General features: G+C 40.3%; 1 protein-coding gene across 1 annotated transcript; it reads left to right on the top strand.

The window, feature by feature from the left end:
* The first annotated feature begins 344 nt into the window (after positions 1 to 344).
* LOC138906275 (uncharacterized) lies at positions 345 to 1,098 on the top strand. The gene is made up of 2 exons (XM_070194810.1): positions 345 to 482; positions 574 to 1,098. The coding sequence occupies exons 1-2, from the start codon at positions 345 to 347 to the stop codon at positions 1,096 to 1,098; spliced, it is 663 nt and encodes a 220-aa protein (XP_070050911.1).
* Positions 1,099 to 25,832: the final 24,734 nt, after the last annotated feature.

The raw sequence follows: 25,832 nt of genomic DNA, 5'->3' as shown, positions 1-25,832 counted from the left end.
AGTAGGGAGTGATTTTGTCATCTGTGAGATGGCGACAATAGTGAGTAGAGAGTTGTCGTCCGAGATTCTGCCATCGCCTGAGACCGCAAAGGGGGTGTAACTTCTCGAAGCCATGATGGAAGCTAAAGGGCCATCGGCGAGAGTTTTTGATATTTTACGGCAAGATGAGCCATTTGCTTCGCAACCGGTTGAGGGTACTCCTTCGCTGACCGACAGAAAAGAAAAGTGCGTTGCCGAGGATGGTTATGAGATAGGATCTGATGTCGATGCCGACGAGGTGAGGATGATGGAGGATGCGACTTAAAGTAAGATTGGAGGGGTCCACGCGGACCATTTTGATCCCCATGGATCAGGATTTTTTGGTTAACACGGAGAACGTGGTTCCTTCCCTTGGTCTCCTCTATTCTGATGTGGAGAGTAAAACCCTTGAAAATCTGAATGACGCTACCTTGTCTAGGAGCATAGCCGGCCTCGCTCTCAGGGTAAGCTTTTCGACCTATTTCTTTTTGGTTCGTCAAATGCAAAGTTTGTGCTTCGTTCTTACTCTCCGTTTTTATTTTCTTTCTCTTTCAGACTGTGATATTGGAAATTGAAAGCGCTCGAAGAGAGGAGAGGCGTAAGGTTATTTTTCTGAAGATGAAGCAAACATACCGCGAGTACTGTGGGAAGTATCGCGAGATTCGTAGGCGGTTTGGCGAGGACAAAAATTCTCGAGCTCTCCAAGACGAGCTAAAGGAAAAGGATGATGAGTTGGTGAAGGTCATTGAAAAATGCAGCGTTCTTAAGGGGGCGCTAAGGGACAAAGAAGAGGAGTTAGAGGTTAGTAGGGGGGTCGAAGCCCAGTGCGGCGATCTCCAAGCCCAGGTGATCTTGTTGCGCGCCGAACTCAAGGAATGTGAATTCAAAGCTGATGATTTAAGTGGCGAGGTTGCCGAGAAGGCAGCGGATCTCAAGAAGGTGGAGTTAGCTCAGTCTGGGGCTATGAGGAAGATGAAGGCTTTGGAGATCGTAATATGTGTTCTCTGTTCCGAGCGAGAGAATACCTTGGAGACGGCCAGACTCAAAGAAGAGTGGCTTGATGAACGAATTAGAGAATAGGAGAAAAAGGCTTCTGGCCTTTGTGATCGAGTCGCCGCTCTGGAGGCCGAGAAGGCACAATTATTGGCTCGACCATCCTCTTCCCGTGTTTCTAATTTCCCTGATGTTCCTCGAGATTTATATGAGGAGTGGATTCACACCGAGGCCTAGGTGGATATATTCAGAGATCTGATGAGGGCAGGAACTATTTTGGAAGCCGTCCTCGAGGATGCTCGTGTTAAGGCACATAGAGCTCGGGTCTCTTGTGGATATGATCCTGCTATACCGAAGGTCGGTGACGATGATAAGGATGCGGTTGTGGATCGGATTGAAGAGGATGCCTGGTGTGAGGATGAGTAACCTGATGGCGATGGTGATGGTGAAGGGGCGGATGAGGATGACCTAGGCGATCAGGCCGATGGCGCTGCTGGGCCAGGTGACGATTAGTATTTTTTCTTTTCCTTCTTTTTGTTTTTTCGCATACTTCTGCGTTTTTTGTGGGCGTCTTCTCGAGCCTTTGTATAAAAATATTCTAAGTATGAAATACTAGTTTTGTTATTTGTACCTGATTCATTTTTCTTCTATTCGAGTTTGTATGCTTTTTGATTTTGTTTCTTGGTTGCCTTGGTTTTCTTAGTCGTAGTAACTTAGCTCGAGTAGTGTCGAACGAGGTCAAAACAAAACTTAGGTTTGATCATGGCCGGGGGCTAGTAGATGTTAGTTCTAACGAGGTTGAACATATCGTATGTTTATTTATGGCCGAGGGCCGATTAGGTGTTGATTCGAACGAGATCGAATATAACCTATACTTAGTTAGGGCCGAGGGCCGATTAGGTGTTGATTCGAATGAGATCAAATATAACCTATGCATAGTTTTGGCCAAGGGCCGATTAGGTGTTGATTCGAACGAGGTCGAATATAATCTATGCTTAGTTATGGCCAAGGCCGATTAGGTGTTGATTCGAACTAGGTCGAATATAACCTATGATTAGTTCTGACCATGGGCCGATTAGGTGTTAATTCGTTCGAGGTCGAATATAACCTATGCTTGATTACAGTTGACGACCGATTAGGTGTGGCATTTGTCGGCGGTATGATTTTACGGAAACGTTGCTTTGGTTGTCATTTGGAGAAAATAGAAATAAATTTTACGCATTTGTGCTTTGTTCATACACTTGGAGAAATTTACATATTTTTCGGGCGTTGGCTGGCATTTCAGTCATAGTCCCAGTCTATCTAGTCCTTTCATTGGTCGACCGGGAAAAGTATTGAGAGGTAGAGCAATGAACTAGCTGTCTAGTGCTTCGTCTGTGCGCACTTGAATCCTGAAGTGACCCCTTCAGTGTCTCGTTAAAAACCTCCTCGAGAAAATCCAATTTGGACAAAACTCAAGCGAGGGAAAAAAGAGTACGACTTTGAGGATACCATCTTTTAAAAGTTGAAGTACTTGAGGTGCGTAATATTCCAGTTGTTGGGCAGTAGCTTTCCTTCCATTGTTTCTCAATGGAATGACTTTTTGTTCGCTGGTGCCGTGATTTTGTACGGTCCATCCCAATTTGTTCCTAGTTTGCCTTCACGCGGGTCTTTGTTTGCTTGTGTTTTGGCTTTAAGAACATAATCCCCAACTTTGAGTGGCTTGATCTTTGCCTTTTTGTTATAATAGCATTCTGTTGTTGCTTTTGGGCGACCATTCTTACGTAGGCCATATCTCTTTGTTCCTCGACTTTGTCGAGCTCCTGAATTCTCTTGTCATCGATCGGGGTCCGCTTTCGCGGGAGTATCTTAGGCTGGGCTCCCCGACCTCGACCGGTATTACTGCATCAATCCCATAGACTAATGAGTATGGCATCTCTCATGTGCTCGTCTTTGGCATTGTTCGGTAGGCCCAGAGTACTCTGGTAATATTTTCGGCCACATTCCTTTGGCGTGTTCGAGCTTCTTCTTCATGATGTTCAGTATTGATTTATTAGAGGATTCCTCTTGCCCGTTGCCCACAGGGTGATATGGCATTGTGAGTATTCTTTTGATGTGCAATTTTTCAAAAAACTCAGTGACTTCCCGCACACTAGGGTCCGTTGTCGCAGCTGATCTCTTTGGGGAGACCGAAAGGACATATGATGTTTTTCCATATGAAGGCGAACACTTCTTGTTCGCGTATTTGGGTGAATGCTCCTATTTCTACCCATTTAGAGAAATAGTCAGTTAAAACCAAAAGAAATCATACGTTACTTCGTCTTGCCGGGAAGGTGACTACGATGTCCATTCCCTATTTGATGAACAACCAAGGAGAAGTCACTGAGTGTAGGTGTTTGCTTGCTTGGTGAATCATTAGGGCATACTTTTGGCATTGTTCACATTTTTTCAAGAAGTTCGCGGACTCCTTTTTCATGATGGGCCAGTAATACCCTGCCCGTATGAGGCATCTGACCAAAGCTCGATTACCGGAGTGAGCTCCGCAGTAGCCTTCGTGTACTTCTTCAAGGACGTGTCGCGTCTTATTTAGGCCTAAGCATTTCGCCAGAAGGCCACCATACGTTCTCTTGTACAGATCATTATGAATGATGTTGTATCCGCCTGCTTGCATTCGCAACTTCTTGGCCTCCTTTTTATCATCTAGAGTATGCCATCCTGCAAATATGTAACAATACGGTTGCGCTAGTCCCAAGTCAGGTCTATGGTTCTTACCTAGGTTTGATCTATCGATGAGTTGAGGAGGTGTACCACATTTATTTCTCCGGTTGTAACGTTTTTGGTAGCTGCAACTAATTTGGCGAGACTATACGCCTCAGTATTCTATGCTCGGGGGATCTGGTCGAGTTGACATTCGTCGAACTCGGGTAGCAACTTTCAGATTTCGGTCTGGTACTTTTGTAACCTTTGTTCCTTGATTTGGAAAGCCCATGTGACTTAGTTGACCACAGGTTGAGAATCGTAGTGCAATTTTAGCCACTGCGCCCCATATTTGAGTGCTAGTCTTAATCTTGTAATTACGGCCTCATACTCAGCCTCATTGTTAGTCATGTCCGGGCATCTTATGGACTGGCGAATCACTTCACCTATTTGGACTTCGAGTACGAGTCCCAGCCTAGACCCTGATGCGTTGGACGCGCCATCAGTGTATAGGACCCAAAAGTTTTTTGTTTCGGGAGAAGCATGGATGGCTTATTTTTCGACTTCGGGCATTATTATTGCACTGAAGTCGTCGACGAAGTCTGCGAGGACCTACGACTTTATCGCGGTTCACGGCCGATATATGATACCGTTCTCGCTCAATTCGATGGCCCATTTGGCCAACCTGCCCGATAGCTCGAGTTTATGCAAGATGCTTCTTAAGGGGAAAGTCATGACAACCGAGACGGGGTGGCATTGGAAATATGGTCTACGCTTTCGTGAAGCTACGACTAAGGATAGAGCCAATGTTTCGAGATTGGGGTATCTTGTCTCGGCGTCGACTAGTGTTTTGCTAATGTAATAGATGGGAGATTGCATATCATTATTTTCTTGGACCAGGGCGATGACAAGTACACCTTTAACTCCTTCGGGGCTTGGACGCTATCAGGGGTCCATTGGAGGTCATTATCATTTTTGAATACACTGAATAACTTATGGAACCTATCAGATAACATTGAAAGGGCAGCGCTATGGCCAGTCAACCTCTGAACCTGGTTTTTGGTGGTCAAGTGCTCTAGTATCCCTTCGATGGCTTTGATTTGGTCGGGATTGACCTCGATACCTCACTGTGACACTAGGAAACCCAAGAATTTTCCTGATGCCTCGCCAAATGCACATTTTTCAGGGTTTAGTTTCATTCTGTATTGCCTGAGTATGTCGAAGGCTTGTCTTAAGTGGTTGATGTGATCTTCTTTCCTTTTGGATTTGACCAGCATGTCATTTACGTAGACATCCATTGTTTTACCCAGTTGGTCTTTGAACATCTTCGTCACCAACCTTTGATAAGTTGCCCCTGCATTTTTCAGCCCGAAGGGCATGATCCTGTAGCAAGACAACCCCTGGTGGGTGATGAAGATGGTTTTTTCCTGATCCTCTTCCTCCATGAGGATCTGATTATAGCCTGAGAAGGCATCCAAGAATCTTAGTAGTTCGTTCCTGGGCATTGCGTCGATGAGTTGGTCGATATGGGGTGATGAAAATGAATCCTTGGGGAAAGCTTTGTTCAGGTTAGTGAAATCTACGCACTTCCGCCATTTGCAGTTCTTCTTTTTCACCAATTCTACGTTGGCGACCCATTGGGGATACTTCGACTCCCTGACGAAGCCATTTTCCAACAATGTTTCTACTTTTTCGCGTACTGCGTCATTAATTGCGGAGTTGAACTTACTCCTAACCTTCCTTACTGGGAGGTGGAATGGATCGATGTTCAATTTATGCGTGAAGATCTCCTTTGGGATACCTGGCATATCTGCATGGCTAAAACCAAACAAATCCGTATTAGCAGTTAAAAATTCATGAAACTTACCCGGTTCCTGAAGTTTGCAGCCGATGTAAGCTTTCTTGATGTTGTCGTTACTGTCTAACTGAATGGGGTCGAGGTCCTCTATGGTCGATTCTGCGGTCTCGACCATATCGGGGTCTCTGATGACGTCCTCATTGTTATCGCACATCGACCACAACCCTGTTGATTTCTATGCCTCTTTTTCTTTATCCTTGGTTTGTTGGGTGACCGTATAATCTAAGGAGATGTGGTAGCATTCCTGGGATGTGCGTTGTTCCCCTCGTATACTGAATATTCCCCATGGAGTTGGGAATTTGATGACTTGGTACAAGCTGGAGGGGATGGCTCTCATGGTGTGTATCCATGGTTGCCCTATTATGGCGTTGTATGTTGTGTCATGATCCATGATATGGAATGTGGTTTTCAGAGTGACGCCACCTGTTACGATAGGGAGTGTGATCTCACTGGATATTCGCTTAACTGCATTGTTAAAGCCTATTAGTGTGATGCAGCGCGACACTATCTTATCCTCGAGTTTCATTTGTGTAAGTACTCGAGTATGGATAATGCATGCGCCACTCCCATCATCTACCATAATCCGTCTCACATCGGTATCTAAAATTCGTAAAGTGATAACAAGAGCATCATAGTGAGGGAAGGTCAAACCGTTGGTATATCGAAGATGATACTTTCTTCGAGTTCATCATACCGGTCGTGAGTGATCGACTGTTTGAGCTTGTGGTGAACTTCACAATGTTGATGGAGGTGTCTTCCCCGCCACCGATGATCATGTGGATGGTGCGGGCCGGCGAGGGCGGTTTTGGCGGCCCTTGATGTTGTTCACGTCCTCTGGCAAAGTTGGTCCTTCCCCGATCGCTCAACAATTCTTTGAGGTGTCCCTCTCGTAGCATGTTTACGACCTTATGTCTTAGGGCAATGCAATCTTCGGTTTTCTTTCCTCGTTCTTGATGGAGCTCGTAAAGGGCGTTTGATTTTCTGGTATTTAGGTCTGACCTCATCTTTTGTGGCTACTTCATCTTCGGTTCGAGCTTCTCCAAGGCGTAGACTATCTCTGTAGGTGACACACAAAAATTGTGAGCGGATAATAAATAGGGCATACCTCTCTCATTCCGGTGAGTCCCTGTTCTTGATCGGGGTAGTCCCTCTTCATGGTGGGATTGATAAGTGCAGATTTTGACAACTTATTAGCGCCTTTTAGCTTTTTTTTAGTCTAAAAGCATTGAATTGTGTTATCGAAACTGATGAAATGTGCTAAATTGCAGGAATGTTAGAAGATGGACTCCCGAGATTAAATCCGACTCAAAAAGGAGTAATCTAAACTCAAAGCTATAAAAGGCACATAAGCTCATAAAGTGCGGACCGCAGATGATGAAGGAAAGCCCAGTAGACTTTTGTGCAAATTACGGACCGCACATGAATTGTGCGGCCGCAAAAGCTGGGCTAGGAACAAAGTTCAGAGAATGTACAAATTTCCAAGTTCCAAGTCCCTCAGAATTGCGGACCGCACAGGAGAAGTAAAGTTGCGGACCACATAAGACCAAGTTGCGGCCGCAGTTTCAAATCTGGGACCGCAGAAAGACTGCCTCGCGGCCGCAGATCAGAATTATGCGGCCGCAGACCTTCAGTTTCTGACAAGTTGAAGAAACATGTGGACCGCTCATGGAATTGTGCGGCCGCAGAACCTCCTCAAGGGTATTTTTATCCGAAATTGTCAGGTCTGTATAAATAGAAGAGTTTCACGAAATTAGGTCAACTTTTGACATCAGCAACTACACTAGCCATTTCTCTTTGCTTCGTTTAGTAGTTTTTCATATTTTGGGATATTTTAACATAGATTTTATCATTTTGATTTTACAATATGAGTTTAATTACCATTTCTTCTTCTATTTTATCAATTTCAAGCATGGGTTTACTAGAGTTGTGACCCAACCCTAGTGTGTAAACCTTATGGGCATTTAATTTAATATTTGTTTATGGTTGGGTGTTTATTATTTAACCTTGTTCATGCTTTAATTTGTGGAATTAATGGTTGCAAAATTAGTTCATGCCTATTTGACTTAGTCTCTACTTGAGAAAGAGAGACTTAGTCTAGAAAAACTTGGCTAATAAGAAATTGGGTCAATCGAGAGATTGATAATCCCAATTAAAGGGTTTAACTTAGAGATAGTAATAACCCGACTTGAGCTTTTATCAACCGTTTTTTGCAATACCCAATTGGACTTGAGAAAGTCAAATTGGGCAAAATCACTCTCTGACCGAGAGGTATTGAGTGGGTAATTAAGTGTTGATAGCTATAATACACCCCGATCAAAAAAATAAGCATTAAGGTCTATATCCTATTAGGCAAACACCTAGGTGATGGTCATAGACTTGGGCATTTTACAAAACTTGAAAAACAACCAAAACAATTTCTTACTTTTATTGCTTAACTTTGCAATCTTAGTTTAAAATAGACATAGAAACAACCCCAATTTGTGGAAGTATAAATTGAGATAGTTCAAACTCACATACTACAAAATATATGCCTAACTCCCATATACCGTTTCATATCTTTGATTTGAGGTGTGAATTAGACAAGACCAATTTTTGGCGCTGTTGCAGGGGAGTTAAAAATGATGTTAACTATATATTTAGGTGTGTTTCTGGAATATCTTTTTTTCTTTCCTTATTACTAACATGTTGAGAAATTGTAGGTGCAATCATGGAAAACAATGAGCTCGAAAACATAGCTTTGGGGGATGTGGATGTTGAGGATGATCAAATGGATGAGGTCCTTCTTGAACCTTAAGTCAATAGACGAGGCTGAGTACCTCATGACAATGTGCCCGCTCCACCCCCACCTCCACCACGAGCGGATCTACATCGGGTGTTGCCGAATGAAGGGTATTAGGGTGGGAAATTTTGAAATAACCAACGTGATGCTCACTTTTCTCGAGCAACGAGGGTTCTTCACCGGTGCACTGGGTCAAAATGCATACAAACTCTTGAAGGTGTTCGTAGATACTTGTTGGGGGAGTAAACAAACAAATGTCTCCGAGGATACCTTAAGGCTAAGGCTTTTTCCCTTCTCTCTACGGGGGAAAGCTTTAGATTGGTTAGTATGTTTGTAAAATCATTCCATTCATACTTGGGATATATTGGCGGAGAAATTTATTTCTAAGTACTTCTCTCCCGGGTACATGGCTATACTTCGGGATGAAATTCTAGAATTCAAGCAAGAGCCCAATGAACCACTACACGAGATATGAGAACGATATAGAACAATGGTGAAAGAGTGTCCCAACAATGATATGACGGAGAACATGATTCAACAAACTTTCTATTAGGGGATCAATACAACCAACCAATGTGCTGTGAATCAACTTGCCGGCGGGAACTTCATGACCACGCCTTATGCGGAGGCGTGTGATATTTTGGATGAGATGGCGGATACTTCATCGGCATGGCAATCTCGGGCTAATGTTCCATAAGGTGATCCCAATGTGATTCACCTTCACAAATAATTGCATGACCATGGGCAAGCCATAGCCGAATTGACCACCACCACGAACCAATTGGAAAAGGATCAACTTCAACAAGTGCAAAACCCGAGGCAAGTCAATGCAGTGGAGGGAGTAAACATGATGGTGAACAAACGGAGAACAAAGGGTCCGCAAGTGCAACAAAGAGTGGAAAATTTTGTGCAAGAAGATAGTGGGTTTGAGCAAGGGGATTCCTACAATGACTAAGAAGAAGAGGTCCAATATGTGAACAAATTTCAAGGGCAAAGAAATAATTTCCAAGGCCCAAGCCAACAACAATGGAGACCTCAAAACAATCAAGGAAATTGGAATTCTCACAACCAAGGTAATTGGAGTGGTGGAAATAATCAAAGCAATTGGAATAACAACAACAATCAAAGAAATTGGAGTGGTGTCAATAATAAATAGAATTGGCTTAACAACAATAACCAAGGCAATTGGGGAGGCAACAATCAAGGCGGTTAGAGTAACAATCAAGGAAAAAAGGGGTCGAGTTTTCAAAGGCCCCCGATGTATCAACAACCGAGTAACCCACCTCCTTATCCTTCCCATGATCTTAGTTCTTCCAATAATGAAATGGGCCATATTGAGAACATGTTTAAGAAAATGATGGAGAAGAATGCCGATTCTGATGCCCAACTTGCTTCACACAACACATCGATCTTTAAATTCTCGTCCTAAGGGGGCACTTCCAAGTGACACGGTGCTGAACCCAAAGGGTGGGAACAACACGGGGCATGCTATGGCCATTACTACAAGAAGTGGAAGAGGTGGGAATGCACCCACCTCAAGTCAAAAGCAACTTGTGGATGATGAGCAAGTGGTAGAAGAAGAGATCTCGAACAATGTGGTGCAAGCAAATGATGTAGTGCGGATTGATATTGATGACAATATGGGAGAGACTCAAGAGGAAGTGAACCAATCTAGGGATCATGTTTTGGACATACCGGAACCGGTAGTGCAAAAGGCTAAGGCACCTTTGCCTAAGCCTCCTCCTCCATATCCTCAAAGGCTCGCCAAGAAAAATGGCGAGAATCAATTCAAAACGTTCATTGACATGATGAAGAGTCTCTCAATAAATGTGCCATTAGTTGAAGCCTTGGAGAATATTCCCTATTATGTAAAGTTTATGAAGGATTTGGTGACAAAGAATCGGCCGGTGAATTTTGAAACTATCAAAGTCACACATCAAGTGAGTGCAATTGTGCATTCGATGGCTCCTAAATTAGAAAATCCCAATTCTTTCACAATTCCTTGTACCATTTGAAGTGTCGAGTTTGCTAAAGCTCTTTGTGATCTTGGGGAGAGTATCAATTTGATGCCCTATTCGGTTTTCAAGACTTTGGAAATTGGTCAACCAAGACCGACATCTATGAGATTACAAATGGCCGATCGTACCACGAAGAGATCGTTGGGAGTGATTGAAGATATATTGGTTCGTGTTGATAGGTTCATTCTTCCAGCGGATTTTGTTATTCTTGATTGTGAATTAGACTATGAGGTGCCGATTATTCTTGGAAGACCTTTCCTTGATATGGGGAAGGCTCTTGTTGATGTGGAAGCCGGAGAACTCACATTCCGGGTGGTAATGAAAAGGTGGTGTTCCACGTATGCCAATCTATGTGGCAACCAAATAGCAATGAAGTATGTTCTTTTTTGGATTTGGAGACCGAAGTTATTATTGATGATACAAGTGCCACGATTAATGTGGCTGATATTTTGGAGGACGTCTTGCTCAACTTTGATGATAACGAGATGGATGGCTTCATGGAATGTGTGAATTCTTTGCAAGGAATGGTGTCGTACAACTATGTGCCCTGGAAACTTTCCTTGGATCTTGAAAATAGGAAAACTCCTCCTACAAAGCCTTCAATTGAAGAGCCTCCTACCTTGGATTTGAAGCCATTGCCTCCACATCTTCGGTATGAATTTCTTGGTCCTTGTACTACTTACCGGTTATTCTTTTCTCTTGTTTGACTAACGTGCATGTTGACTCTATATTGGCGGTGCTCCACAAGAGGAAGAAGGCTACTAGGTGGAATTTGGCGTATATTCGGGGAATAAGACCCGCATTTTGCATGCATAAGATTAACTTGGAGGAGGATGCCAAACCATCTATTGAACATCAAAAGAGACTCAATGAAGCTATACAAGACATGGTCAAAAAGGTGATTATCAAGTGGTTGGTTGTCGGGGTTGTCTACCCCATTTCCGATAGTTCGTGGACTTCTCCGGTGCAATATTTCCCAAAGAAGGGGGGCATGATGGTGGTCACTAATGACAAGAATGAGTTAATTCCCACATGAACGGTGACTGGGTAGAGAGTGTGTATGGACTATCGCAAGCTAAACAAAGTCAAGAGGAAGGATCATTTTCCACTTTCCTTCCTTGACCAAATGCTTGATAGGTTGGCCGGTCGTGCTTTCTATTGCTTTCTAGATGGATATTAAGGCTACAACCAAATCCTTATTGCTCCGGAAGATCAAGAGAAAACAACTTTCATATGTCCCTATGGTACTTTCACTTTCAAGCAGATGCCATTTGGCTTATGTAATGCACCAGCGACTTTTCAAAGGTGTATGATGGTGATCTTTACGGATATAGTCGAGGACTACCTTGAATTCTTCATGGATGCCTTATCAGTGGTCGGGGATTCCTTTGATGATTGCATGGCAAATTTGGATAAAGTATTGGCAAGGTGTGAAGAAACGAACTTGGTGCTAAATTGGGAGATATGCCATTTCATGGCCGAGGAAGGCATTTTCCTTGGCCACAAAATTTCAAAGAATGGCATAGAAGTCGACAAGGCAAAGATTGAGGTGATTTCTAAACTTTCACCTCCAACTTCGGTGAAAGGTGCGCGAAGTTTCTTAGGTCACGCGGGGTTCTACCGGCGTTTCATCAAGGATTTTTCTAAAGTGGTGAACCCGTTGTGCAAGCTCTTAGAGAAAGATGCTAAGTTTCACTTAAATGATGATTTCATGAGAGCCTTTGAATTTCTAAAGTTCAAGTTGACAACCACTCCCATTATCACCGCTCCTAATTGGAATATCCCTTTTGAGCTCATGTGTGATGCTAGTGATGTGGCAGTTGGAGCAGTTTTGGGGCAACGTATCAACAAGATTTTTCATCTGGTATACTATGCTAGTAAGACCATGAATTATGCCCAAGTCAACTACACAATTACGGAGAAAGAGCTCATTGCCATTGTGTTTGCAACTGAGAAGTTCCGCCCGTACTTGATGGGTGCAAAGGTTATTGTTCATACGGATCATGCGACACTTTGTTATCATATGAGCAAAAATGATTCCAAAGCTTGGTTGATGATATGGGTGCTATTGTTTCAAGAGTTTGATATTGACATCCAAGATCGAAAAGGGAGTGAAAATCAAGTGGCAGACCACTTGTCTCGCTTGGAGGAGAAGGGGAGGCCGCATGATGGCCTTGAAATCAATGACTCCTTCCCTGATGAGGAACTCTTGGCTATTTCAATAAAGGAGGTGCCATGGTTCGCAGATCTAGCAAACTTCCTTGTATGTGGAATCATCTAGTATGAGTTCTCTTCAAATTAAAGAAAGAAGCTCAAACAAGATTGTCAAAATTTTTATTGGGATGAGCCATACCTTTTCTGGATTTTCACGGATCGGGTAATTAGAAGATGTGTACCGGACGAAGAGCAAAGTGATATTTGTGAGGCTTGTCATTCTTCGCCTTATGGTGGTCACCATGGTGGAGCAAGAACGACGGCCAAAGTGCTAAGTTGTGGTTTCTATTGGCCCACTCTTTACAAAGATGCAAGTGATGTGGTGAAAAACAATATGTTGCAGGGTTGGGCGTGCTTTACAGGAAATATGTCCAGAAATTTGGCTAAGTGTGGAAAGAATTGCGGACCGCAATTTTATTGTGCGATCTGCACACATATGGTTGCGGCAGCAAAAGGTCCTCTACGGTCGCACAATTACATTGTGGACTGCACAAATTGAAGGGGGAAATGACAACTCTCTATAGTTGGTTTGTCAGAGAAATGGCCAAATTGCGGTCGTAAAATAAAATTTGCAGCCCGTAACAAATTCTGTGGCCGCACATCAAATTCTACGGACCGCAACACAAAAGGGCTTCTGAGCCCCCAGGTAACAAAGTGCGGACCGCAATGGGAATTCTGCGGTTGCACTCAACTATCTTTTCCTCAGTCAGAACCATCTAGTATAAATAGAGGGCCTAGGGCTACTGTTACTTTTTTTCCCTCTCTGAGCATTCATAAGTCTAAAACATTGAAATCATCTGCCATACATTCTCAACATCTGTGATCACTCATTTGCACTACTTCATATCTGGTATACCTCAATTACTAGTAGAATTTTTCAATTTTTAGTTTAATTTACAACTTGTTAGTTAGTTTTAGGCCATTTGTCAGTAGAATTCAATTATATAACTATGTGGGGTTAAAACTATAGTGGGTCAACTAGTACTTGCTCTATGGGGAATGGGTAAATAGGTCTTCATGATTATATACTGCCACCATGTAATTTGTGCAAAAATTGCAACCATAGAACTCTGATCGTAATTGTTTTGAAATCTGCGGCCGCACAAGAAATTGTGCGATCCGCAGAAGTTGAAATTAGGGTACTTTAGTCAAGCATGATTCTGCGGTCGAAATGAAAAATGTGCAAACTGCAAAAATTCCATTATGGCCGCAGAACAACTATTATCTGTTATCAGAGACTTGTCAATTTGATGACTCACATGTGCGGCTGCAATAGAAAATGTGCGGACCACAGAAAACTGATTGCTACCGCAAAACAACCCAATCTCTGTTATTAGAGAGTTGGAATATTTGTGGTGTCTGGGTTGCAGCCGCAATCCAATTCTGCGGCCGCATTGATAAATTGTGCGGTCCACAATGCTCATTATGCGGTCGCAGTGAGAGTTCTGCGGTCCGCACTCGCCTCCCATGCAAGCATGTTTTACACTGTTTTGTTCACTGTCTCTCTGGTGTGTTCTTGTATGTTTGCACTTAAATTAAAACTAAGACCTGCTTTTGCTTAGTACGGAAAATGGTTAGATCTCGAGGCACAGGTGATACTTGAAATGGTAGGGGTGAACCTTCCAGGGGTCGAGGCAAGAGTGCTTTACCCCTTGCCCTCCAAAAGATAATCTCAAAGAAGGCTACAACCGGTCAAGGAAGAAATGCAGAGCCCTCCGAATCCAGTTCTTATGTCCCATCTAGGGAAGCATTGGAGGGCAACTCGGTTCAAGAGCAGCCGACTGTCCAATCAAATCAACTAGGAAGGTATCAACTCCGGGACGAGCCTTCCACATCTCAGAGCAATTATGAGGGTTCAGAAAGTGCTAGTCAAGCTTCCAAGCCCTCCTCTACACCTGTCCCTGAGGCACCAACTACTACAGTTGATGACATACCAGATGATGGCCGAGGGGGAGATAATACAGTTGTCGGCTTCAAGCGGTCAAAAAAGAAAGAGGTGTGGGAGGACAGGTTCGTCAGTTTGGCTGCCTTCTTTAGCTTCCGTGGGTGGTGGCCGGTGAGGTTGCTCATTCTAGAGCAATAGTTCTAACTGAAATATCTAGAAAAGTACAACCTGGCAGTCTTGAGGCAGTTCCGAGAGCGGAAGCAGTGGATGTGGTTCACCCATAGCGTAGTGGATGCGAAGGAATACCTTGTTCGGGAGTTCTACTCCAATGTGGAGCACATCAAGAAAAGGGACAAAGGTAACTAAAGTGAGGAACCTGAAGGTGCGTTTTGACCAGCACACATTGAACACCTACTCAGGGTTTGATGATATTGAGCCCGCACAGTATTTGGAAAAGCAATGGGAGATGCAACTCGTCCGTGTCTAGCTGAGATTCTGGCAGCTCCTGGGCCACCATCACCATGTATTACACTAGGGATGTCTATTCACAGAAACACCCCGAGTTTTGAGGCGAAGGGATGGCAGACCTTTGTATGCAGCCGACTCGATCGGTATCAGAATGAGACAAATATTCCGATCCCGTGGGAAATTCTAGTTGCCTCCATCATGGCCGGGTACCCAATCAATGTGAGTGCCCTGATGTCGGCCAACATCTCTGTGGTCCCCAGGCAAGCTGATACCTCCTACTGGTATCCCAACACCATCATTGAATATATTATGTATACGAGGATCGAGCCGGGAGATTTTGATACGAAGGTGAGGGCAAAGAAGCCCTTCTCATGGTATTCGTTGATTAATGCACACAACCTTAATAAAAAGGGTCAGCCGACTATCATCATAGGCCAGTCTGATGAGCCAACGGTGGTAGCTGCAGAGATAATCGACATGCCATACATTTTAGTGGAGCCTTCAGCTAGTATTGCAGCTACGCCCCAACCTCCAGCCTCAGTACCTCCAATAACCCCTATTATAGGTTCCACCTTGGCTTTGAAGCCGGTGCCAATACCCACTACTCCACTCTCTGCGTTGCGACTCTCCTAGAGATTGGCGAGCCTCAGCAACTGGATGCAGATAGCCACTGCAAAGCAGTCTGACATATCCAGTACTGTTGTAACACAGTCCTCCATTCCGGCACCTCAGATGCCCCTAACAGTGGAAGAAACTTTGAAGAAGCTCCTGGAAAACCAGAACACTATCATGGCTACATTAGTACAACATGAGTCAGTGATTGAAGAACTGGGCAAGGAAGTGAAAATGATGAGAAAGTCCCAGGCATCAAAGAAGTTAGTGTACAAGTTCCGGAGACAGGTTACCAAGCTTGCGGCAGCCGGAGATATTCCTTTTGATATGCTGATTGACCCACACCACCCAAGCCCAGATCCCACAACACCTACAACAACTGTTGGCCAGTCTAAGGAGCAGGACTATGCTACTGACACTGCTGAGGCAGTGCGTCAGATGTTCACCAACCCAGTCATTCCCAGAGTTGAGGACGATGAGATCCAGTTGGAGGAGACTGAGGGTGGTGATGCTGCTGTGGACATAGAGATGGCCAAGGAGCCATAGGGAGTTTTCTTCACTCTTACCCTTCATTTAATCTTATTTTGTTAAGCATTGGAGACACTGCTTCTTTTTATTCGGGGGGGGGGGGGGTTGAGTTTATTTGATCTATTTTGATGATTCTAAGACAATTGATTTGTAATAACTGATAGTATTTTCTTCTTTTTCCTTATTCTGTATATATTATCTCTTTTCCTCTCTCATTATGTATATATCTTCTCTCATTATGTATATTCGTTATACTTCGATAGTTTTTTCTTTGTAGCTCTTTACATGTGTTTTCTTATTAGTTAGTGTTTAACTGAGTAGCTTCTTTTTGAATTTGTAGCTTCTTTTTGATTTAGTAACTTCTTTTTATGTTTTAGTGGATAATAAGCCTTTGATTTTATTAATTCCACGGTTCTTTCCAAAGATAGTTTTTGTGTGAACCGGGTGACTCTTCCCTACGATGGATGGCGTGACAACCTTCTTAAGGGGTTGAGACCGTTTTTGGTGTTTAGGTAATAATAGTAGTAGTAATGAATAAAAAGACCTAATTAAGTCATGCTCGAAGAGTCAAATATGCTTCACTTGGTACCAACACACTTAACTACATGCTTATAGTTAAAAACAAGTTTTTTGGAAAGACATAGCTCTAGTTAGTGACCTTGCGACTCTAGTGTTGACTTAGGCAATCATCGAGTAGTTCAATCAAACTATATTGATTTTTAATTTTGAATATAGTCGTTGTGAGCCCTCGACTCTATCCTCTTTAACAATCCAATTACGTGAGAGGTGAGATATTTTTTTTGCAAGTCCAAGTACCCGTGTGAATGGTCTAGAACTTGCCCCGAATGTGTTTTAAGGCGAAATCTTAAGTTTTGCTTGACTTAAGTTTTTATTGTAGGCTTTTCTTGACCCGCTTGAATTTTTCATTGCCTACCAATGTTGTTATCCCTAGCCAACTCATTTGAGCACCGATCCTTTCTCATTTGATAACCATGTTACAAGCGTGTACCCTTTTTGACGTGACCCTCTCTTGGCACCAGAGCTTTCCTTAACACTTTTGTGAAATAATTAGCTAAAATATAAGTTTGGGAGAGAGACGAGAAGCTTGAAAGAGGTATTAAGGCACACTAAGAGAAAAGAAATTATGAGAAGGAAAGGCAAGAAAAGGAAAGAACAAAAAGAAAAATGCAAAAGAAAGTGAATAAGTGAAGGAGTTGAAGGGATTCAAAAAAAAAGTAATGATACAAAGCATGGAAAAATCAAAGAGGGAGAAAATGAATGTCATAATCAAGAAAGAGTAATGATAAGTCTCTCTAGTTACCCAAGAAAAAGAAAGTGCCTCAAAGAATTGTCAAAGCAGGAGCTGAGAATAAAAAAATGGAGTGCTTAAGGAAAGATGAACTCGCTCTACCATAGTATATCCAACCTTAGTCCAAAAGACTTCATTACATTCCGAAAAAGCCCTACGTGATTTCAAGCCGAGTGAGCTTATATTAGTGGCGATCTACATGAGGGGCAAGCCTATAGTACTTAAAGTCGTACTTACGACATTCTCTTGAGAGAGATGAGTGAACCTTTCGCAAATCTTTGGATTGAGTGCTAAAATTCTTAAGTGAGACAAGCAAACAAATACTGGAAGAGGAGGAGTTTGTGATCCACAATGACCTACATGAAAGAGCGGGCTTTCTTGATGAATAAAGTCAACTCTTGATGCTCAAGTATCACATTAGAACTATATGTGGATAAACGTTTAATTTGTCGCTTTGTTGATAATAAATAAGTAGTGTGGGTAATTGTTGGTCCCAATTGATATGTGAATGACTCACCTTTTATTGGTTGGAATAGCCCTTAACTTGTGGAGGTGGGAACTATTTTATTTTCTTAAGGGCAAGCAAAGACTTCAGTTTGGGGGAGTTGATAAGTGGGGATTTTGACTACTTATTAGTGCCTTTTAGCTTTTGTTTTAGTCTAAAAGCATTGAATTGAGTTTCCGAAACTGATAAAATGTGCTGAATTGCAGGAATGATAGAAGATGGACTCCCGAGATGAAATCCAACTCAAAAAGGAGTAATTTAAACTCAAGAAAATAAAAGGCACAAAAGCTTACAAAGTGCGGACTGCAGAATTTCATCTGCGGCCGCAGATGATGAAGGAAAGCCCATTAGACTTTTGTGCAAATTGCAGATCACACATGAATTGTGCGGCCGCAAAAGCTGGGCTAGGAACAAAGTTCAGAGAATGTGCAAATTCCCAAGTTCCAAGTCCCTCAGAAATGCAGACCGCACAGGAATTGTGCGACCGCAAAAAAAGTGCCTTGCTGTCACAAAAGTAAAGCTGCGTACCGCAAAAGACCAAGTTGCGGCCGTAGTTTCAAATATGCGGACCATAGAAAGACTGCTTCGTGGCCGCAGATTAGAATTATGCGGTCGTAGACTTCCAGTTCCTGACAAGTTGAAGAAACCTGCAGACCGCACATGGAATTGTGCGGCCGCAGAACCTCCCGAGGGGTATTTTTGTCTGAAATTGTGAGCTCTGTATAAATAGAAGAGTTTCATGAAATTAGGTCAACCTTTGACATCAAGAACTACAATAGTCATTTTTCTTTGCTTCTTTTAGTAGTTTTTCATATTTTAGAATATTTTAACATAGATTTTATCATTTTTATTTTACAATACGAGTTTAATTAGCATTTCTTCTTTTATTTCTTCAATTTCAAGCATGAGTAGCTAGATTTTTACTAGGTTTGTGATCCAACCCTAGTGTGTAATCCTTATGGGTGTTTAATTTAATGCTTGTTTATGGTTGGATATTTATTATTTAGCCTTGTTCATGCTTTAATTTGTAGAATTAATGGTTGTAAACATTAGTTCATGCCTATTTGACTTAGTCTCTACTTAAGAAAGAGAGACTTAGTTTAGGAAAATTTGGCTAACAAGAAATTGGGTCAATCGAGAGATTGATAATCCCAATTAAAGAGTTCAACCTAGAGATAGTAATAACCCGACTTGAGCTTTTATCAACCGTTTTGTGCAATACCCATTTGGACTTGAGAAAGTCAAATTGGGCAAAATCACTCTCTGACCGAGAGGTATTGAGTGGGTAATTGAGAGTTGATAGCTATAATACACCCTGATCAACAAAAACAAGCATTAAGGTTTATATCTGAGTAGGCAAACACCTTCATGATGGTCATAGCCCTAGGCTTTTTACAAAACTTGAAAAACAACAAAAATAATTTCTTAGTTTCATTGCTTAACTTTGCAATCTTAGCTTAAAATAGACATAGAAACAACTCCAATTTATGGAAGTGTAAATTGAGGTAGTTCAAACTCACGTACTACAATATATACGCCTAACTCCCATATATAGCTCTCTGTGGAAATCGGCCCCGACTCTTGTTGGGTACTACAATTGCAATCGAGCGTTTCATATCTTTGATTTGAGGTGTGAATTAGACAAGACCAGGGATGAAAACGCAGCAGTTGTTAGGACATATAGGAGATGTCATTCCCGGTTATGTCGCGAGGCCGCGGGATCTCTTCTGATATCATTTCTTCGATCTTTCCTGGATTCTGCTTGCACCGAGGTCAGTCGATGGGTCGACCCATTGAGTTCGTCCTCGTCTGCTTGGACTTCAGCGTAATATGTGTTATGTATTTCATCCCAAGTCGTTAGGGGGTACTTCATAAGCCGACTTAATAACTTTCTTGTTGCCCTTGAACCATTTCTGCTCAGCCTGTTTTGGAAAGCTTTGACAACCATCCCTTCTGATACATTCGATAAGGTCATTCTTACTCGGTTGAATCAGGCACGGAAGTCCCTCAATCCCTCTCCCAGTGACTGCTTGATTTTGAAAAAAATTTCAAAAATTTTAAAAAAGCGATTTTGAAAAACTCATTTTCGAAAAATCTCAGAAAAATTTATAAAATATCATGGATAAACATGTTTTTGAAAAAAAAATTCCAAAAGAAGGGAAAAAACTTTATGGACAAATAAGTCCTAAAATTTTGCGGTTTTTTTCAGTCTTCTTGACTAGTTCAATTACTGAAATCTTTGTGACGCCAAGTAGTCAACAGTCAAAAACATACCATGAAATTAAAACAAGCGATTTGTGAATGAATCAAAGTCGCAGCAACACGTTAGAAAAGGGCTATAAATACACAAAAACCTCATTATATTTTCATTATCATATAGTACTACTACTCCATTCCAGCTTATAATTATTGAACAAATTAAACATGGCATCACAAAATAACAATTTTCTTGCTACTTCTTGTTGTATAATCTTACTTCTTTTTTGGTTCCTAAGCTTTGAAACAAGTGAAGCAACAAGAATTCTTAAACATGAAGGAAAAGAAGAAGGTATTTGGAGGGAAAATGGACAATATCTTCTGTTACCATCTCTGCAATGGCGTCCAGTTCGTCCTCCTAGATCAAATCCTGGCACTAACTCTTTTACAGACGTAACAAATCGGGTATCAGAAAGAAACTTTACAGGCCGTAAAGAAGTTTCTCATCCTCCTCCTCCACTTGCAGTTAGTATGGCTCGACCCATTGAAGACGAGTCACATAAAACAATATTTGCAACAGTACAATAAGTAGGAAGGGTGTTCGTTCAATAAATAGGCGATGCACCATCTTGCGTCTACAGACCTACACAAAATATTACTTTCCAAGACTCTTAAAATGACTCGATTGACAGTTTTGCACAATATTATAGGATCTTTAGTTTGTTTCATTGTTTTATTCATTTTTAAGCATTCTGTATCGACCATATTCATGCTTCACAAAAGAAGGAAAAGAAATGCCAATGTACTATAATTGTTCATAAGCCATGAAAAAATAGTGAAATAATTTATATCATCTTCTTATTTAATTTCTGTATCATTGCAATTGTTCTTGTTTATGAACGTGCGGGAGGAGGGTGTTAAAGTCCCACATTGCTTGAGAGTATGAGTTGTTTGTCTCCGTCTCGACCAATTATCATGTCATAAGCCAATATACATATATATATATATATATATATATATATATATATATATATATATATATATATATATATATGTCATGCATCCATTTAAGTAAAGCGTAGATGTATACTTCCTCCGGTCCATAATAAGTGATTTTTTTGTTATTTTCACACAGATTATGAATTCATCTTTTAACATTAATTAGCAATAAAATTGACCATATTAACCTTTACTATCTCTTCACATAAACGCTCTTAACACATACTCCAACACTATTTACTTCAAGGGCAGTGTAGGAAAAAAATAATTAATCCATTCTTGAAATCTAGAAAAAATACTTATTTTGAACCACAAAAAAAAAAATCAAAAATCACTTATTGTGGACCAGAGAAAATATCTTATAATTATGGTTAAATGATAAATAACTTAACAAATGTCATGCATCCATTTAATTTGCTTGGTATAAATATTGAGTGCGGAGTCCACTTTTCGTAAAAAGGCAAAATGCATGCGCGGCTACCCTTGCGTGTTCCAACAAAATTTAATAATCAATCTATAGATTTTTTTTAAATTTTTGGGTCAGAGAGTTTATTGCGACGAAATTAATGAAATATTTTAATGACAAAACAACAGTCTTTAATAAGTAAACTTATTGTTGAGAGTTGAGATTAATTAGCTTTACACCATAAGTAATATCTACGGATCATATGCTGTAAATTAGATTTTCCTCTCTGGACCAAATATTAGAGCTGCATTATTAGAAAGAAGTCCACAATGTAAAAAGAAAGAATGTGAAATTTTCTTACCTGCAGAACGTTAATTTTGAACAAAAAGTCGACTATATATTAAACAAAGAAAGTATAGTATAGGCTTAGTCGTTTTCCTAATCATTGGAAGTATATTGACTAAAGTTAGAGGTGGAGTTGAATTTTATGGGTTTTTTAACTTGCTGTCAAATTTGTAGCTCGTAGCAATAAATTTATATATATATATATATATATATATATATATAATAAATTTAATAATAAATACATAGTTTAAGTAAAAACTACTCTTATTAAATTCACCTGAATCCGTACCGAATACTCTAGTTCTGCCCCTCTAAAGTTTTCCCAAAAGTGACAAGTGGACTTTCAATTCGACTCAAGAATCAGTCCGATAAGGACCTCGTGTCATAGCCTATATTTCTTTCTTTTTTTCACTACATTCTTTTTTGGTGATTTGGACCTTATAAAATAAGCCATGACATTGCATTTAAAATTCTTTTTTTCTTCTAATTTCATGTTTGTTAAATTAATTACCAGAAAGTAAGGAGGTGTTTTACGTCTTCATTCTCTATATACTTTCTATTTCGTTCGTTAATTTCTTTACCTCAAATTTTTATACGTGTAATGTCTTTGCTAAGAATAATACACTCTGTCCCAATTTATGTAATACTTTTCATGGAACAATCTTTGTCTCCCTAAAGATGAGGGAGGAGCTGGTGTCGGAAAAATGGAGGACATCATTGACACACTTAGCATCAAAAGGTGGTGGAGATTCAGAACTCAACCTTCCCTTTGGGCCACCTTTCTCAAGAATAAATACTGCAAAAGAGCTCATCCGGTGAACAAAGGATTAAGTCCAGCTGATTCTCATATATGGAGAAATATGTTAAAGATTAGAAACAAAGCGGATCATAATTAGATGGGGAGTTCAAAAAGGTAATTGCAGCTTCTGGTGGGACAACTGGACCGGCAAAGGTGCATTAGCCAATCTCTCAAAAGGTGGTGGTAGGTTTGCTAAAGTACAAGTGAAGCAGTTCTTGAATAATGGAGGATGAAATATTGACAAACTTCGTTTTCCCTGTTCATCTTACTGACTGCATTGTTCAATTGGACATTGGTCTTCCGAATGAAGATAACTTTCCTGTTTGGTTTATTTCTAATAATAGGCATTTCTCTTCTAATTTAGCATGACAATCTATTAGATTTAAAAAGCAAAAGAATGATTTTATAAACAAAATATGGCATAACTCTATCCCCTTTAAAATTTCTTTTATCACTTGGAGACTTTTTAAAAATAGATTGTCGTTTGATGATGTTACATGCAGATTTGGCACTAATATCATTTCTAGATGTTCCTGTTGTTCTTCTGCGCAGGTGGAGACAGTGCAATAACAGTAGTGATGCAACCAATTTCATTTGGAATTCCATTGGGAATGCACTTGGAATCAAGCACCAACAAGAACCTGTAATTGCTACATTCAAGAGATGGTGAAAGACAAGCGCCAACAATATAGTGCATAATCAAATCCTATAGATAGCTCCCATGGTCATATGTTGGGAACTTTGAAAGGAGAGAAATGCGTGTAGATATGGAAAGCAAAAGAAGTTTCAACTAAATACCATGAGACATCAAAGCATTTGGACCTTAAAAGCAGCAATTTCCAAACATGTTCTTGGCGACTATACTCATCTGGATTGGCCCTTATTATGCGAAAAAATTGAGAGACTCAGGCCATCGCAAAAATGGATGCAAGTTATGTGGGAACCCCCTTTGCCTAAAACTATCAAGGTTAATACTGATGGTAGCTATAGCAAGGAAAGTGAAAAAGCGGGCATCGGTGGGGTGGTTAAGGACTGCCATGGTGATCGCATTATGGCCTTTTCTAAACCCATCAAATGTGATAGTAACAATATGGCAGAGGTAAAAGCAGCTAAGTTTGGAGGAAAATGGTGTAGCCAAAATGGATACACTATTTTTTCTCTTGAACTTGACTCAATGGTTATTGCTGATATGCTTATAGAAAGAGACACCAATAATTTGAAGATCAAGTTGGTGATTGATAGAGCCTCCAACATTATTAAACATGCTAGAGTTAATGTTAAGCATTGCTTCAGAGAAGGTAATCAGATAGCAGATTGTCTTGCAAAATTGGCTACCACCACAAGTCAGAGGAGAGTGTTCCATTCATTCCAACAACTGCCCAATAGTGCTAAAGGACCTTTCCTCTTAGATAAATGGCAGCTTCCTAGTATAAGGACGAAGTATGAAAAATCTAATTTCTTTGTTAGTTAATATGTTCATAGTTTCTGAGGAAGGAGAGCTTATATATATGAACCTCCTTTCCTGTTACTTTTTTGGGGTGATGGTATCACCGTTGTATTTTTCTGAGGTAAGGTCTAGTTCCCCTCTTGCACTTTTTTGAATACAACACAACCCAGACGGTTGTCTGGGAAATTTTATATAAAAAAATGTAATACTTTTCTTTTTTTGTTTGCAAAAAAATGTCACCTTTCTACTTTTAGTAATAATTCAACTTTAATTATTTTTTTACCCTTATTGAAATGATCATTCAACACAAATTTTTGTGATTTGTATTAGATTGCAGGTTTTAAAAATCTTTTTTTTATATCTTAAACATTGTACCAAGTTAGACATTTTCACATAAATTAGGAAGGGAGTATTAACTAGTTGGAGTTATTGACCTTTAGTTTCTCTTTTTCTTGACCTAAAATTAATAAATGGGAAAAATAGCATGACATGACCAGTTCCGTATCATTTTTTAAATTTCTTTCTGACCCACAAACAGTCAATGGTCAAGATCCCACCACGAAATTGAAAATTAGCAAATCGCGTAAAGATCAAAGTCGTAGCAACACGCTCTGCAATGGATATATATACACAAAAAACTCATTATAATTTTCATTACCAAAATTAATCAAAATCAAATATATTCCTTCAATTCCATCTTATTTTTTTTCCATCAAATTAAATCAACATGGAAACACAAAGTAACAGTTATTTTCTTACTGTTTGTATATTAATCTTGCTACTTTTTATATCCCTAAGCATGAAAACAAGTGAAGCAGCAAGATTTCTTGAACATGAAAAAGAACATTATCTTCTATTACCATCTCTGCAATGGCGTCCAGTTCGTTCTCCCGGATCAAATCCTGGCACGAATTCTCGTACAGACATGGCAAGCCAAGTTTCACAAAGGAACTTTGTAGGTCGTAAGGAGATTATATCTCGTCTTCCACCACTTTCTTTCAATAACTAACCAACAAAGTTACCTCTCAAGACTTTTATTACAACAATTTTACCAGCAAAGTTACCTCTCAAAGACTCTTCAATACCTTTTCTTTTTCTTCTCTAAACTGCATAATTATGTGCAGTTAGGATTATATAAGACGGATCCTTACTTGTATCATATAACATAAATATATATAGACTTGAAAGAGGCCATATATTTTCGAGTCTATATATAGATTTTTTCCAATATCTGAACTGCAAATACTGTACAGCACAAGGTATTTGTTTTATATATAATATATGTATAACCATATATAATCAGTGTATAATCTAGGTATATACCGGCTACAAAAAGTAGACATTGAAACATACCGGTTATTTGTGTAAAGATCTCTTTTGTAATGAAAATCTTACACTATCAATACAATTTAACATGTTGTAGACGTTACTTTTCTTATTTTTCATCTTAACTTTTATCTTAATTCCAAGTATTATGGGTACTCGCTATAATAAAACTCATTGTTTGCATAAATATTGTAATCATCATAGTTTTCTATTTTTGTTATATGTTTTCTTCATTGTAATCGATTCAGTATTTTATATCACGGGGTTAGAAGAATCTCCTATCCTTATAATAGCAGTAAAAAGTGAATGCAAGTGAAGTGAACGTAAGACCAAACCTCCATATTGGTGGCGCTACTTTGCCCACAAATTATGACCATAATATTTTCATGGCAGTTCGGTGCACTAAGCTGTAACGATCCGACTTGTCGTTTCAAGAATTTAAGTCTCGTTC

Source organism: Nicotiana tomentosiformis, chromosome 2 (assembly GCF_000390325.3).
Source record: "Nicotiana tomentosiformis chromosome 2, ASM39032v3, whole genome shotgun sequence".
Lineage (NCBI taxonomy): Eukaryota > Viridiplantae > Streptophyta > Magnoliopsida > Solanales > Solanaceae > Nicotiana > Nicotiana tomentosiformis.
Note: the sequence above shows the minus strand (reverse complement) of the source record. Positions and strands in the feature narration are given on the sequence as shown.